The sequence below is a fragment of the Monopterus albus genome, unplaced genomic scaffold (assembly GCF_001952655.1).
Source record: "Monopterus albus unplaced genomic scaffold, M_albus_1.0 scaffold105.1, whole genome shotgun sequence".
In the NCBI taxonomy this organism is placed as follows: Eukaryota; Metazoa; Chordata; class Actinopteri; order Synbranchiformes; family Synbranchidae; genus Monopterus; species Monopterus albus.
The window spans coordinates 2,161,110-2,176,484 of record NW_018127985.1 but is presented as its reverse complement, the minus strand read 5'-3'; the positions used below and the strand labels follow the sequence as shown (position 1 = coordinate 2,176,484).

Genomic DNA, 15,375 nt, shown 5'->3' with positions numbered 1-15,375 from the left:
TAAACTTATCTACTACATCCTCCAATCTATTAACAGGTGTGTCATTATCCATAAAATATTGAGGGTAGTTACTCTTGCTGGGACTATTTCTAATCAATTTATTTAATATATTTCAAGTAAGAATATTTCATGCAATAAAAGTTGAATGATGTGCAGCTGGTTAACCTGTTTGATGTATGTTTGGTTGTAGGCCAAACAGCAGGCTCATATGAGAGCACATGTAGCAGAGGAGTGCAAGAATGACTACGCTGCTCAGCTGCAGAAGTATAACAAGGAGCAGAACCAGTTCTATTTTAATGATATGCCACTCGTTTTCAATGTAAGTTAAATACATATTGCAACATGACAGTATTCCTGCAATGTTTATTTGAGTTGTTAACATATGGTTCTGTGATAGGTCACACTATTGTTAAACTTAATTTTAGTAGTATGGCATTTAGCAAATTAAACAACCGTGTTAACATTTTAAAATAATCATATTTAGTATGTTTTTATTTTAATTGCACAATGTAAAATCTGCAAGTAGCCACTTTAATTTTAATTGCACAATGTAAAATCTGCAGGGAACCACTTTGTTGATTTTTACAAAAGCCAAAGTTTTGGCTTTGAACATTTCATCAGAACACTGACTAGTATATTTTAGAATCCTAAATAATTAAACTTGTTCAGATACACTGTGTTGTTGGATTTTGCCACAGATGAGGTCCTGTAATAGAAATATCATATTGTGAACTTGGTATAGACATACACATTGGATTATGGATTATGCATTGTCTCAACCCTAATAACGGCATTGATTGAGCAAACGTCGTGTGTTCACTAGAAATTGCAGGATCTGGATGAGAGACGAATAAGGAAGTTGGCACAGGGCTACATCTTGTTCTCAGACACAGAGAAGCATGTGATGCCTATCATTGGCAAGTGCCTTGAAGGAATTACTAAAGCTGGCACTAATGTTAATGAGAAAAATGTGAGTTGGTCTCAGAAATGCTAAATAGATATTACTATGCAGCCCATTTCCATACCCTGGTTTGAATCTAACTCTTGATTGCTCTTATTCATAATCACATCTAACAGGACTCCATGGTTGTAATAGAGCAGAACAAGTCGGGCTTTGAGCGTCCTGGAGATGTGGAGTTTGAGGACTTCAGTCAGGGCATCAACCGAACCTCCTCTGACAGCAGCTTGAGTACACCTAAAGGTCCCGCGGACCTTCTAGGGAAGAACAAAGGCAAAAACTTTTGGCTTTTCAGCAAAAGGAGTAAGGTAGGACATCTCACACTCGTACAGTATATTTGTCTGATTTAATAACATGTTTTCACACTAACAGATGTTTTTATTTCTTTACACTGTGCAAATTGTGCATATTAGAAAACCGGCAGGTGGGCAGTCAGACAGATTAATTGATGACTCCTTGCTCTGTTAGTGTTTGAGTAACAGAACCAGCAGGCAGAGTGCTCGTGATGGACCTGAGGCAATACACAAACGCATACACCAGCTTCTCATCGCTAAAGCTCAGTATAATAATGCATGAAGCTCTTTCAATATATACATGTACTCACACACATCTCAACCCTTTTAGAAAAGGTCCTTTGCATGACTGCGTTCCTGGCTGTGAGTGAATAAACCTCACCCCCCACCACCCCACCTTCCCTCCCTGGTTTCCAGTAGGTCAGCTGCCAGTCAGCATTCTGCTGTGCTTGTGCTTTCATCAACATGGGGCCCAATCAATGCTGAATTTTCCTCTACAGGCATTCACAGACACACTGCTTCCATTATACTGCCCAGAACCTAGCATTATGTTTCACACCACAATAAAATCTTTGAACCGCCATTGAGATGACACCAGATTTGCCAGGTCAGGAAAAACTTGAGTTGGGTTTAACCAACATTTACGCTAAAACTGTAAACATTTATATTTTTGTATTTGCTCTTGGGTATCTGGATAAAGAGAGCTTCACTACACGGTGGTGAATTGTGGACCTTATCTCAAAAGGAGCATACATGCTGAGGTCCAAAATTAAACTGGTGATATGAAAGGCTGACCACTAACCAGCTAATAGTAGCCTTCTCCAGCCCCAGCACTAAATGATCCCTTCTTCCTTCTCTGCAGTGTTTGCTTGTTCGATGCATCTCTTCTCTCTGCATGTCTTACTGCCTGGGCTCTGCTGTAACCTCTTCCTGTTCAGTGTATGTCTATGGCACACTGCTCTGTGTCATCAGTCGTGCTCTCCCAGTTAGGCCTGCAGCAGTATGAATAGGAAGATGACTGTACTGGCTTGAGTGAGCTTTTGGTTTATGTCTAGCCCCCAGACATTTTCATTCTTTACTGCTCTCCTGTATTTAGCTTCACATAGCTCTTGAGAAAAGTCTCATCTGCCCAGTTGATGTTCCCATAATAATAGTGCTGTACTTCCAATTCTTAGTATTTATACTAGTGACCTTGTAGTAGGGCTGTTTTTATACATTCACTATTGAAGACTAGAAGGTATTGGCCTCCTGTGTAATGTAGCTATAGTGCCCACCCCCATCTTCCCATGTAGATGTACTGCTGACTCAGGGATTGGTTCACTTGCATCCTGTTTTTCAAGTTAACCTCTTTCTAAGAAGTCAGTCCCAAAAAATTCATATATAGAGTTCCACTATGCTAATTAGGCAGGCTGATTTATGAGATGGCACAGATTTTTACTTATCATTTTCCAAGCTGTCCATTATAATTATCATGTGTTTTGTAAAACTGTGTGTGCATGCATTCAGACTTTACATAAAAGAGGTCAAAACGGAACCAGAACGTAACTCAACTAGCTCTTAAATGTAGTAATGTTACAGTTTACAGTATACACTTTGGGTAATACTTTAATCTTCATTTCCAGTTCAAAGTAAGCAGTGTTGTTCTGTTAAATAAGTTATAAAGTTGTGTCTTTGCAGGATCTCTACGTTTCTGCAATAAGGCCAGGGACTAAAACGTCATAGCATGTGATGAATAGAAATAAGAGCAAGACTGTAAAAATTATTTTCTTCAGCCAATATTAGAAATTCAAGTTTAGTTTAGTCTAGTTGGCCCCAGTTCTTCGTCGCTGCTCACTCTACACTTGAACCTGGTGAAAATGTGCCTGCTGGTGTTGGGCTGCTGTGGTACCAGAGTGAAAGCTGTGGGTAGTGCTTGCTTTGTTTTTCTGTTTAGTTTTTTGTTGATAAGAGCCAAAGACAGACATGTTTGTGCTCTCATGCTCTCTGGGCTCAGGTCCTGCTCCAGTGTTGTCTTCCTGGCTTTGTGGTGTGCTTTAAGGTGTTGATGGTGTCTTTTTCTTTTCCTTGTCACCATGTTTGTTTTTGTCTTCTCCTTCTACCCCCCTCCCCACTCTATTCACCTCCCTATGCCTGTATATCTCATGCTTGGGTGCTGGTACTTTGGTCTCGCGCCACCCCAGCTCTCTTCTTCCACACTCCCACCATTCTCCAATCCCCCTGCCCCTTCGCCCACTAATGGACCCCCTTCCCCCAAGTTTGGCCGGGACCCCCTGTCGTATTGTTTGAAGGAGATCAATAAGACAGTCAAACCAAGAATCTCTTCCTTCCGGACACTCAAGAGATCGGTGAGTCACCGGAGGAGGAGCTTTGGGTGCCAAGAGCCCTCCACTCATCAGGGCTCAGACACCATCCTATTCCCTTGCCTCTGTGAGAGTGACTCATTTGCTTAGACTAAAAAGACTATTAATCATTTCAAGATTTAAACATGTGGCATAGTTCTTACTGGTAATAATGGCTCTTCCACACTTTTTAATATTTGTATGTGTTACAAATATGCAGTGAACATGTTTTTGAGGTAGAAAGGACATAATGACATCTTTCTATAGACATACCATTTCTTTTTCTTGTTTCCTCAGAGGTTTACTCCAGAGAGAATCGTGGTAATATGGACAGTAACGCTGGTGTGGGGTTTTCAGTTTTGTGACATAAAAATGGCCACCTCTCCTTTGCAACAGCTTATTTCATTATAATAATTTTCATTCCACTGTTTGGACGAGTGAACACGCAGCATCCAAAAGGCTCGTCTTTGTACTAAAGTTTGTATTGAAGAGGTGGCCACCTGGTGGTGGAGCACGGGAGGAATTCCTGCAAGCACAAGATAAATCTGAGCAATTCATAACCCAATTTTAAGATAGTTTTAATTGTTTCTGCACTTTCTTGTATCACCTTTTCTATCAGTGACATTATTTCTTGATATGAAATTAAGAAAATAACAGTGCGGTGTTATTAGTGGGTGCTCCATTGGATTTGTTGGTCCATGGGTTTTGGGTTCAGCTCTCTGTTGTACACCACTGACTTTACATTAATTTTAAACCTAAGACATGTAAAAGATTTGACCTAATGTTTTGCCAGTTAAACATGAACCTATGAACTTAGCGCACTGGTTTGGTTTCTGGGATGTTTGTTTCTCTTACCACAGTCACTGTCATTGTGAAACTGCTGCCTACATTCAGTGTTAACGCGCCCTTCCTGTGACCTCTTACAGCCTACAGTAACAGAAGACTTCGCCCATCTTCCTCCAGAGCAACGCAGGAAGAGGTTACAGCAGAAATTAGAAGAAATTAGCAAGGAGCTACAAAAGGAAGTAGATCAGAGGTGTGTTTGTTTGTATGTGTGGGTATCCTTCTGTGTATTAATAACCATCTTTGTTAGAACCTCTCTGGCAGGAGGTGGATATAATAATCATGCAGTGCACACATCGTGTGTATAACCCTGTGGTGTCTGTGTGGGTCTTTGAATTGTTTACTCAGCCCTGAACTCTGCAGAGAACAGATTTCTTTTCCCTCTTCCTCCCTTCTACCTCTCTCACTCACTATCTCCTCTCTTCTAGTGAGGCCCTGGGGAAGATGAAAGATGTTTATGAGAAAAATCCTCAAATGGGAGACCCTGCTAGTCTGGCATCCCAAATGAGCCAGACATCCCAGAATATAGAACGGCTCAGAGGAGAGCTCAGCAAGTATGAGGTAATCATGACCTCCATTGTTTATTAATATTATGAGGTTATCATTTACAATTTTATGGCCCCCATTTGTTCATTCTAATGTATTATGAGGTTATAAGGCTCTCAGTAGTTTATTCTAACCTGTTATAAAGTAATTAGGTGTCACTTGTCCATTTAATATATTATGAGAAAACCAGATTCCATGCTGTTCACCATAACGTACACCGATCAGCCATAACATTATGACCACTGATAGGTGAAGTGAATAACACTGATTGTCTTGTTACAACGGAACCTGTCAGTGTCAGGTATATTAGGCAGCAAGTGAACAGTCAGTCCTTGAATTGGGAGAAAAAGCAGAAGCACCATAAGGATCTGAGTAACTTTGACAAGCGCCAAACTGTGGTGGTAGATGACTGGGTCAGAGCTTCTCCCAGACTGCCCACTGTGTACATTGGTCTCTATGAAGAGAAATACTGAGCGGCTATAGTGGTGATGTCACACCTAGAGTGGGGAGGCTGTTGATTTTGTCTAAAACATTATCTCTAACTCTTCCTGACAGTAGAACTATGGAACAGATTCACACTGTGCTGTACAAATTAACATGACTTGGAATGTCTGTCAGTAAACATGTTATTCATGATATTCACCGTTCTGTCTCCTTTTCACTCTCTTCGCTCATGTAGACTTGGCTGGCTGAAGCAGGAGGTCGAGGGGACACAGTGCGCCATAAAGTTCACACATACAACAATAATGGAGCCCATGATATACACAGGTAGCATTCAGTTCTACTAATGGACATTATGTTTGACACAGTGAAGTGTTGTCTGCACTGCACAGGAAACCATATTTTGTTGTTGTTGATTTTCTTTTTTTCTCCAGCCCTGATGGAGCTCACTCAGATGAAAGTACTCCTGATCCCTCTCAAGCCATCTACGCTGAGTTTGATGATGATTTTGAGGACGAGGAACTAACTGCTCCTATTGGGAAATGTACAGCCATGTACAACTTTCCTGGTATGTCAAATGCAGATTCAGCCAACCACCTTACTCCCCATGAGTCCATGTTTTTGTTGAGGGCCACTGCGACTGAAAATTTGTCCTTGACCAAATATTTTCATGGAAGGAGAGCAGTTTTCTCTAAACGTCAACTGCCCCCTGTAAATCAGTACCCTTCCTATGAATTTGACTTGTAAAGTATTGTTTACTACTGTTGTTGTATTAAGGTTAACTAGCTGAAGAATGTGGGTTCCCAATGTACGGGAGTGGTTTTTTTTTTAAGTGCTCACCATTTGTGTGAGCCATATTTGCAGTTTAAGGGGTGCTATTTGGCAGAAACAAATACATGAGGTGTTTAAGTTTTTATCATTTGTTTATGTACATCACAAGATTGCTCTAATCTACACAAGAAGACAAATCTCAGCCATTTATGGATAGAAAATCATGAAGTGAAAGTGTTTTTTTTTTTTTGTCTAGTAGTCTGACTCAGCCAGGCTTGTGTAGTCTTGTATGTATAAATTAGCACAGGGATATTTGCTACCATGGAGTTTATCCTTTCCCTTTTCAGGTGCTAGTGAAGGGACCATCTCTATGCAGGAGGGGGAGGTGCTGGCTGTGGTGGAGGAGGACAAGGGGGATGGGTGGACCCGTGTCCGTAGGAACAACGGAGATGAAGGCTACGTACCTACATCTTATGTCACAATCGCACTCAACAAATGACAGACATACAAGAAACAGGGGAAAAATATACTTTACAACATTGTATGCTGTCGCTTCCATGGGACCAATCATAAAGACGTCACAGCACTCTGGGGGAGACCACTGGCATATCCAGAAGGGGATCCAAATAAGGTGCTATGATTCCTTAGAGAGGTGCCCCATATGGGCAGAGGAATGGTGCTAACGGTATGTTTGTCATGGCTCACATTACATTATTGTAAATCACGGTTACCTAGCCTCCTAAACCACAAGGCTATTTTACTTTTTGATAAAAAGTCACAATCAATTTTTGGTTTTTAGTTATTAAATGTTGTGTGGGTCTTTGGCACCAACATGGTACAAGTGTTTGCCTTGTTCCAACAGCCTAGTGAGGCATTAGCATCTGAATGTGAGAGGAAGAAGAAGAGAAGAAGGAGGGAGATGAGTGCTGCTGTGATCTTTACACTGTGTGTTATTACCAGTAATACTTAGGAGGAATTTACTTCACCTGTTTACCTTTTTCAGTTATAAACTGACCTGCTCTGATCTATGGCAATACACTCTACCGCTGGACCTAGGATATATGACCTGTTGCAGGTCTTATTTGTCTCTAGCGTACTACTTTCTAGCTTTAATAACACTTGCAAAGATATATGGCACTGTCACTTTGCTTATGGTTGGACTTTAGGTTTTAAGTGTACCCAGAGCATGAGTGATGTCGGCGGCAGGATGCTTCACTTTTGGTTTTCTACAGTTTGTGAGACCAAAGGTATGAGCAACTCCCCTGTCATGGTAAATCACATGCACATAACAGTAAAAATGCTTTCATTTTCAGACAATCATTGCCATGTCATTGTTTAAGTTTATTTTCAATCTATAGGGGGATATACAGTAGCTGTTGTTTTCTAACAGTTACAACCTGAAAATTGTACTAAAATAATTTATTACAAATGTGTATGTTCTATAAATATTTTCTAGTGACAGAAGTTGTGCTTTGTATTAGGAACGTTCTCACATTGTTCTTTTTCCCCTTGCAAAGATAGTGGACAGTTTGTAGACATTTAGACTATTGTATTTATGTAATAAATAAAATATATTTTAGCTATCACAACACCACTATTGTCTTATTAGCCTTTTAACCATTCACATAAAAACTGAGAAAACTAGAAGTCTGTAACTATGTTGCTAATAATGTTTTGTCTGGATTGACACCTTTTCGAGTTGATTCACGTGCTTTTTTATGTTGTCATGGAGCCAACAAGAAGCATTGACTGTGCATTTGTCTTTGGTGCCTTTCTGGTTAAAAGCAATGTGTTTTTACCATTTTTGAATGTAAGATATGTTCATTTTAAGACTTAATAAATAAAAATGGTTATGTCATTTCTGGTCTTGGAAAATAAAGATTTCAAACATAACAGGATGTGCTGGTGCTGTAAATTCTCTACAGTTTTTTGATTGATTTAGCAAACTCAAGATCTATATAGGAATTCAGTAGCCTTAGATGCATTTTAAGGGGTCTGTGTTCCCTGGAATAGCTCTGTCCGTACATTTTCTGCTACCCAGGACCCTACTTGTGAACACTCATGAACGCTTAAGAACATGCATCAATTTGAATTAAAACTAGAAATTGGAGAATTTGAATTTTTGGTTTCTCTGGGATGAAAAATTATGTACTATAAAGTAAATGAGGCAATGGGTGGATGGAAGAGTTGAGGTTTGCAGGGTGAAACATGATTTACTCTACTTGCTAATGGGGCTTTGAATTTCATATTCAAAATTCATCCACCAAATCATCTCTCCATCACATATTTCTCCCTAGTTTCATGAAACAACTCAAATTTCCAAATTGCTCATTTAGCTGTGGTGTGTGCAGAAATGACACAAGTTTATTCACTCACAGCCAGAAATGAATTTCAAGGCCTCTGCACCGTGACTTGGACTCAGTTTCAGATGTTGTAAACACTCAGGAAATCACAATATTTTATATCTTATCACAAGGAAATCATTACACCCCACCCTGTCCTGTAGCACTACAGTTTAAATTTTAATTTACACATTCGGTTTAATGGCAAAAATGATCTGCATCCTCGTGTAAAATTTTTGGGGTTTATAGCCCCAATCCATATCCCAAACTTTTCTCCCAGTTTCATACAAATCACAGCTGAATTTCAAATTATCACTATTGAGCCAGGTGTTATGGGCCACCATAAAAATCTAATATTGTATTTTCAAATCTAAACCAGACAGCAATCGGTGCAAACCTCCACCAAGGCAGCTCAGTTTCCCTATAATGCCATAACACCTAGTAGTAATATTCCTATGATAGTTTGACCCTCATAATATGATTCCTTGAGCATTAAACCAGTCCCTAGCATTTGGAATCACAATGATATCATCATTAGTTTGAAACTTATTTAAGAAAAACAGTATACATGAATGATTAATGTCACAATTGGCTAAATAAATGTCCAATGCAGATGAAATAACAATGTGTACTTAAAGTCTTTCATAGACACACAACTCACAGCATTTGGCTGCATATAAGTCCACTTTAGAGTCTGTTTTCCAACGTGCTCCTGCTACACTTAGTAGCTTCACCTGCCTTTAGTGCTCAGCAGTTTTCATAAAAAGTCCTCTTAACATGTGGATGTTGCTTGAAATTCAGTCACTAAAACAAAAACAATCTGCCCATGGACATGTTGCGTGCATCTTAACCATTCAGCTACCAGGGTACTCCTAAAGATTGCATTTTAATTAATCACTGTTTTGGAAATGAGGACTAACATAAATTGCTTTGCAATGATGAATGTCTAGTTTTCTTTTCTTAAGGCTGCCATTGTTTCAAAGGGACAATTGTTGCTCCACAAATGCCTGGACCTTTATTAAATGAAAAGCGGAACATAACACAATTCTTCAAGGGGACACAGAATTCATTGCCTGTGACCATCAACTGATGAGAGTACATGCACCCCATTCTCAGTAGGTGGCAATGTTGCATCATTTCTTGTGCAAATGATGCAACGTTGCTGTCTCCTCTCCCCTCTGAATAATTGTGTTTTCAAAATAGGCCAAGTATTTGCATACCTGATTAAACTGCACTGCCTTGAAAAGCATACAGTTTTAATGACTAATTAAATAAGCCCAAATTGGCATGTGTCCCTTTCATATTCACCTTAGTCACACCATCAGACAAGTGAGGATAAAAACATTGATCTTGAGCTTGGCCGAAAACAAGGTTTAAAGTGAATTATTTGCAGAAATTTAAAATCACTGGAGAAAAACAATGGTGCTCTATTCAGCTAAGGGTGTCTGCATCCAGCAGTGGTGTGCTGACTGGTCAGATGATTGAAAATTGGATCATTATTTGTATGCAAAGCCTTTAGTTTCAAGATGCGTTAAAGGTCAACTTCTCAACCTGTTACTAGATTCAGCCCAAATACTGCATCAGCCTACAGCTGAGGGACAACACTGCATCCTGGCACCTCAGCCAAGCTTGGTGGGACATTAAAGGGGGAATACACACTGGATAGCAGTTATAGTACCTGTCATAGGTTCATACTTTGAACATATTATACCTCCAGCCTTACCCCATTTAGCAGCAATAACATCTGCTGTGCCTTTTGTGAGTCATTAAAGATTTCCCCTTTTGAAGCAACAAACAACAGATATGGCACACTTTCACATTTTGCCATACCTGTTAACAACATTATCTCTCTCTCGCTCTCTAAATAACAGGGATTAGACTGGAACTGCTCCAGTGGTTTGGAACCTACATCTTATAGAAAGATGTGGGAAGATGCTTTGGCAAGAAGGCACAGGAATTGTACCACAGTACAATACAGCATTTACAAGATAACATCTCATATCATTTCCCCACCTCTCACCTGGGCTTAGGCTAATCTGTGTTTTGCTAATCCATTTGACTAGTCCATAAACAAAACAGCTGTTAAGACATTTATTTCACCTTTTTGTTCCAGCAGTAATGGATATACCCCCTGGGCTGTTTTTATGTAAAGTAAAACATTTTCTCTATATAAAAGGTTATATAATCATTGCAGAGTCAAAGGCTGAGTGTAATTTCACCACAGAAATGTGATGCTGGCACAAATGACTCTTCCATAAAAACAAATAGTGGCGGTGCAGTATGTTTCCATGTCTCCAGCCGGCATGTAGCCAAGTTCAGAAAGGTACAGGTCGAGTCAGGGTGGCCACAAGCCTGCCCACCTGAATAAGAGCATTTTTCTCTGGTGTCATTACTATTATAGCCAGTTAAAGTCTGGAACATCTTTGTAATCTTCCTAATACATTGGATGCCAACCAGCAATAAAAACCATGAAGAAGCAGAGAATGTACTTTTTCGCCAGCCCAGAAAGTTCAACCTTCTAGAAGAGCTGCTGATACAGTTTTACAGGGGAAACGTGGAGTCTATTCTCTGCACTTCCTTCACTGTTCGGTTTGGTACATCAACCAAATGACAGGAACATACTCCAGCAGATAAACTCATCAGAGCCAGCCTGCCCTCCATCGGAGACCTCACAGGTCAAGAGGAGGGCAGAGAAGATTTTTGCAGACCCCTCATACCCTAGACACCAACTGTTTAAACTCCTCCTCTCTGGACGATGCTACAGGTCACCATACACCAAAACAACCAGACACAAGGACAGTTTCTTCCCCAAGTACATCATCCTGATATAACAGATAAACAGGCCTCAGTGCAAGACCTTGTAAATATACCATTGTATATATACATACATATATATATCTGGTATATGCACATATGTACTTAGATGTTCTTTCCTAAACGCACATTCCTCCTTCTTGCCTTATGAAGAACATTGTCCGTGCACACTGAGAGCCACTGTACCGGAATCACTAACTCCTCCTGTGTCCAACACACCAAGTTTACACTGATACAGATTCTGATTGACAAGAATAAGAAGAAGAAGAGGAAGAAGAGGAGGAAGAAGATTAAAATTAAGATTAAGATTAAGATTAGTTTTAATTTTAATTTTAATTTTAATTTTAATTTCATCGTAGGCGGAGTTAACCTTAGACAGTTTTGAGAAGATTGTTTGCTAGCTGTTTAGGCCTCATGAAATAGAGGTTTTGGAAAATTGTTTTGTGGTGAGATAATAAACGTGGCAGGTACAAAGTTACACAAATAATACGTCAAAGCAAATCTCGTTTGCAAGAAATTTTATGGAGGAGGAACAAGTCTGAGAAGCAGTCAAAGATTTGACTAGATTAACGTTACACCAAACCACCACAGCGTCGTTTTCTATAGCAAACTGGACTAAAATGCAACCGTCTCTCATTTGAGCAACTTGATGGTACTGTCAGTGGAACCTGAACCAGTGGATTATAGTGAAATCATCTCTATCTCCAATTCTGTTCCAAGCCTTGCCACCTGTAGCTTTGGCAGCGTCTCCCCCACAAACCGTCCACAGTCAGATTAAATTTTCATGGCCGCTTAATGACTGTAGTGGTTGTAAATAATGAATGTGATGTCACCAAAGGCGCACTGAAGTCTTAAGACTGTTGTGCTGTTTGTTTGCCTTTGTGTGTTAATGAAAATGATCTGTTTCCACATAGTTTTCTGTTTGCATGAGGACATGAGCTCATAATAGTGGCCTTATATGGTATTTTTAAGGTTTGACTGGTTTTCATCTTGATGTGTTTATTTAGGTCTATACGTACATCTCGGTTTTCACATTTACCCCGATCTTGATGTGTTTATTTAGGTCTATACATCTCGGTTTTCACATTTACCCCAAGGGCTTATCTCAGCTACACTTGACAAATGACCAAATGCATGTTAGAGAATGGTGTTTTCTTTATTTGTAATAAAACTGACAAAAAATAAATATGTAACTTTCTTGTGTTGTTAGAAGGATAATCATGGAAAATGCAAAGTTTCAAAAATACCTGGTTTTTAAAAAGGTTTTTACAGGACTGCTGAACATTTTCTTTCCGGTTGTTGGAGCACAATGGTTGTTGACGTGCATGTGTTGCCTGTATATCCAGAAATCTCTGTGTTTAGTAGATATTTGTTTTTAATTTTAGCTCGTAGGACACTAATGGCGCTCACCTCACACTTCACTGACCTAATTTCAGGGCTCTTCAGGTTGTTTCTGTCTTTATCTACTAAAGAGCAACAGCCTGAATAATCATTAGCAAGCCTTTTAGGTCAGTTTAATATTATGGTGGTATTAATATAAAAGCTGTGCTGTAAACAGGCGTCTTCTGGTAAGATTTCAGTATCTGTATTCAGTTTCAGTCCCTATAAGAGTGTACTGTGAGTGATGTATCATACCCATTTTACGATGGTGGGTCCTGTTACAAAATAAACAATTATTTCTCTGCCTGCTGCACCACAGGTGATTAAAGATTTAAGAATGTGATCTTCCAGCAGTTGCTGCAGGAAAAATGACAGAGATGGAGGGAAACCTTTAGGCTTTTCAGCAGTGTGTGGTCTAATAGCGTCCAATCTCATTATACCATTAAGCCACTGTAAAAGACAATTTACAAGATTAGTAGGACAAACATGGAATAATTAATATTCTGGTTCCCAGTTTATGTAGTATCTACTCACCTGCTTAGTGTTATGTATAATACAATTTATGAATAAGGAACTAACTCACATCTGCTTTGTAAATTCTTTATTGCGCATTATTAAATAAGAATTCCTCAGATCTAGCACGGCTTCATGCTACACAGCTTGAGGCCAGTTCGGTGTTCTGTCTTCTCGCAGAGGCTTGTTGTCACCACATTGGTGGCATCACTTGCACATGTGAATCCAAGCTCCACCAATCAAAGGTACCACCATCAGATTGTTTTCAACTCCAGTGGAAACTTGGAGACAGTCCTTCTATAAAAAATCTCCCCCTATGTGATTTGTGCCAGCAGGTTATTACAACCAACCTTAAGGTGTTATAGAGCTCTAGTGCTCATAGAGATTATGAGATATATACTGCAACATGGGTCAGAACACTGGACCTTTCCACAGGAGACCAGTGTATGGTTCTGTTTTTGAAATGCGTGTGTGTGTTTTTTCTTATCTATGATCACTCCAACTATGTTTATTACTGTAACCATGATGTCAACGGTTATTTTAATTTTTTTTCTAAACCTAGCCAAGTTGTTTTTTGTGCCTAAACCTAACCAAACAGTGACTGTTCCCTAATCGTCCATATTTTTATGATAGTTTCCTTAACGAAGTAAGGTATGGAACAGTCATATGGAGCGTTTGTTAACATAAGGGTTCTGCTGAAAGGAACCTGTAGGTTGTATTGCAACAATGCCACAGACTCACTAGTCAACCTCATCACTCAGACATAAATCAATAATGTAAGAGGATATATAACGACTAAATAATGATCAATACTGAGTAATACTGAGTCACTGAGGCTACGTAAACCCCAAATTAATCACAATTTCATATTACAGTAGAATCAAAACACATCTGAACAGTAGCTCTGTTTTTAAGCTGTAAATTCACATCAGTGTGCTTCAGGCATCAGTTTCCATCTTGGTTGCTGATATGTTTCACAGGTAAGACAGGCAGATGTGTGAGAAATGCCTTCATTTCACTTTTCCCCTTTATGAAACAAAAAACTACAAGAAGACAAATGGACAAGCACCTATTTTTTGGAAACTGGATGTTGTCAAAAGGCCACAAAGTTTGTTTAGGATTAGACAAGAGTGCCATAAAAAGAGAATCAATAAAGCACCTTTGTGGTCTGAAAGATGCCCCAAATCTAAGTTTTCTTCTTAAGCTTAAAATTGTTGTACTTTATTTTGTTGAACGCTTGCTGAGTGCACCTGACTTGTACCTTGAACGTAATCTTTTTTTTGAATAATAGTTGCCATAAAAATGAGAAAATAAAAGAACTTGTTTTAGGCAGATGTTTGTTTAATTTATCATGTGACAATAGTTGTGTTTATTTATGTTATGTTGATATAGTGTTGTTATATTTTGAATTCACACCCAATTCAGGAATAAATACACTTTTACAAACACTTTTGTAACAAGGTTGAGCTTTTGCACTTGCACAATTTCTATATTCTGAGAACATTTTATTGAAAACAGAAAAACACAATTTCAAATAAGTAAATAGAAGCTTTGTTTTACAAAAACAACACTACATTAAAAGTGTTGCTACATTACAATTCAAAAGTAATTTAATTTAGTCTTTCAGTCAAAAACAAACCTTCACCCATGCTAATTGAAAAGTACAAGAATTGATCTGTGTTAAAGATAAATTCTAAACCAGACCCACATCTTAATTTTGTTGGCAGTATTTTTCAGCAGCACCAAATATCTCAAAACTAGCAACCAGAGAGCCAATACCCAGGGTGAGACTTTAATCCATGATATCATCACCGGGCTACTATTAAGGCTGTGGATAGAGGTTATAATAAAATTGAGAAGATTCATATGCCATAAAATAAGTTTCCTTCTAAATAGGGTCATATGATCACAGCATAGGTCATAGTGATCTATTTAATGAAGACTGTGTAAGTTCTGCTTTAGTTTCAATTAAGATGTCTGACATAACCTTAGGGTTTTTTTCCTGAGTAAAGTCAAACATTTTCTGTAACCTTGTATAAAAAGGTCACATCATTTAGCACTGCAGAGTCAAAGGTTGGGTATAATTTCACTACATAAATGTGAGGCTGAAATAACTGACATGTCAATGAAAGCAA

General features: G+C 38.9%; 1 protein-coding gene across 5 annotated transcripts in view; it reads left to right on the top strand.

The window, feature by feature from the left end:
• Positions 1-8,081, top strand: part of trip10a (thyroid hormone receptor interactor 10a) — a 17,950-nt gene extending 9,869 nt beyond the window's left edge. For 2 of the 5 annotated variants that reach the window (XM_020610507.1, XM_020610511.1), the window contains exons 7-16: positions 191-319; positions 824-970; positions 1,078-1,266; positions 3,432-3,596; positions 3,888-3,911; positions 4,517-4,626; positions 4,862-4,994; positions 5,659-5,747; positions 5,855-5,988; positions 6,539-8,081. In XM_020610507.1, coding sequence (XP_020466163.1) covers positions 191-319; positions 824-970; positions 1,078-1,266; positions 3,432-3,596; positions 3,888-3,911; positions 4,517-4,626; positions 4,862-4,994; positions 5,659-5,747; positions 5,855-5,988; positions 6,539-6,690 — 1,272 coding nt within the window. In that variant the 3' untranslated portion in view covers positions 6,691-8,081. The remainder of the gene's footprint in view (positions 1-190; positions 320-823; positions 971-1,077; positions 1,267-3,431; positions 3,597-3,887; positions 3,912-4,516; positions 4,627-4,861; positions 4,995-5,658; positions 5,748-5,854; positions 5,989-6,538) is intronic. The other 3 variants (XM_020610508.1, XM_020610509.1, XM_020610510.1) reach the window with 3 other exon arrangements.
• Positions 8,082-15,375: the final 7,294 nt, after the last annotated feature.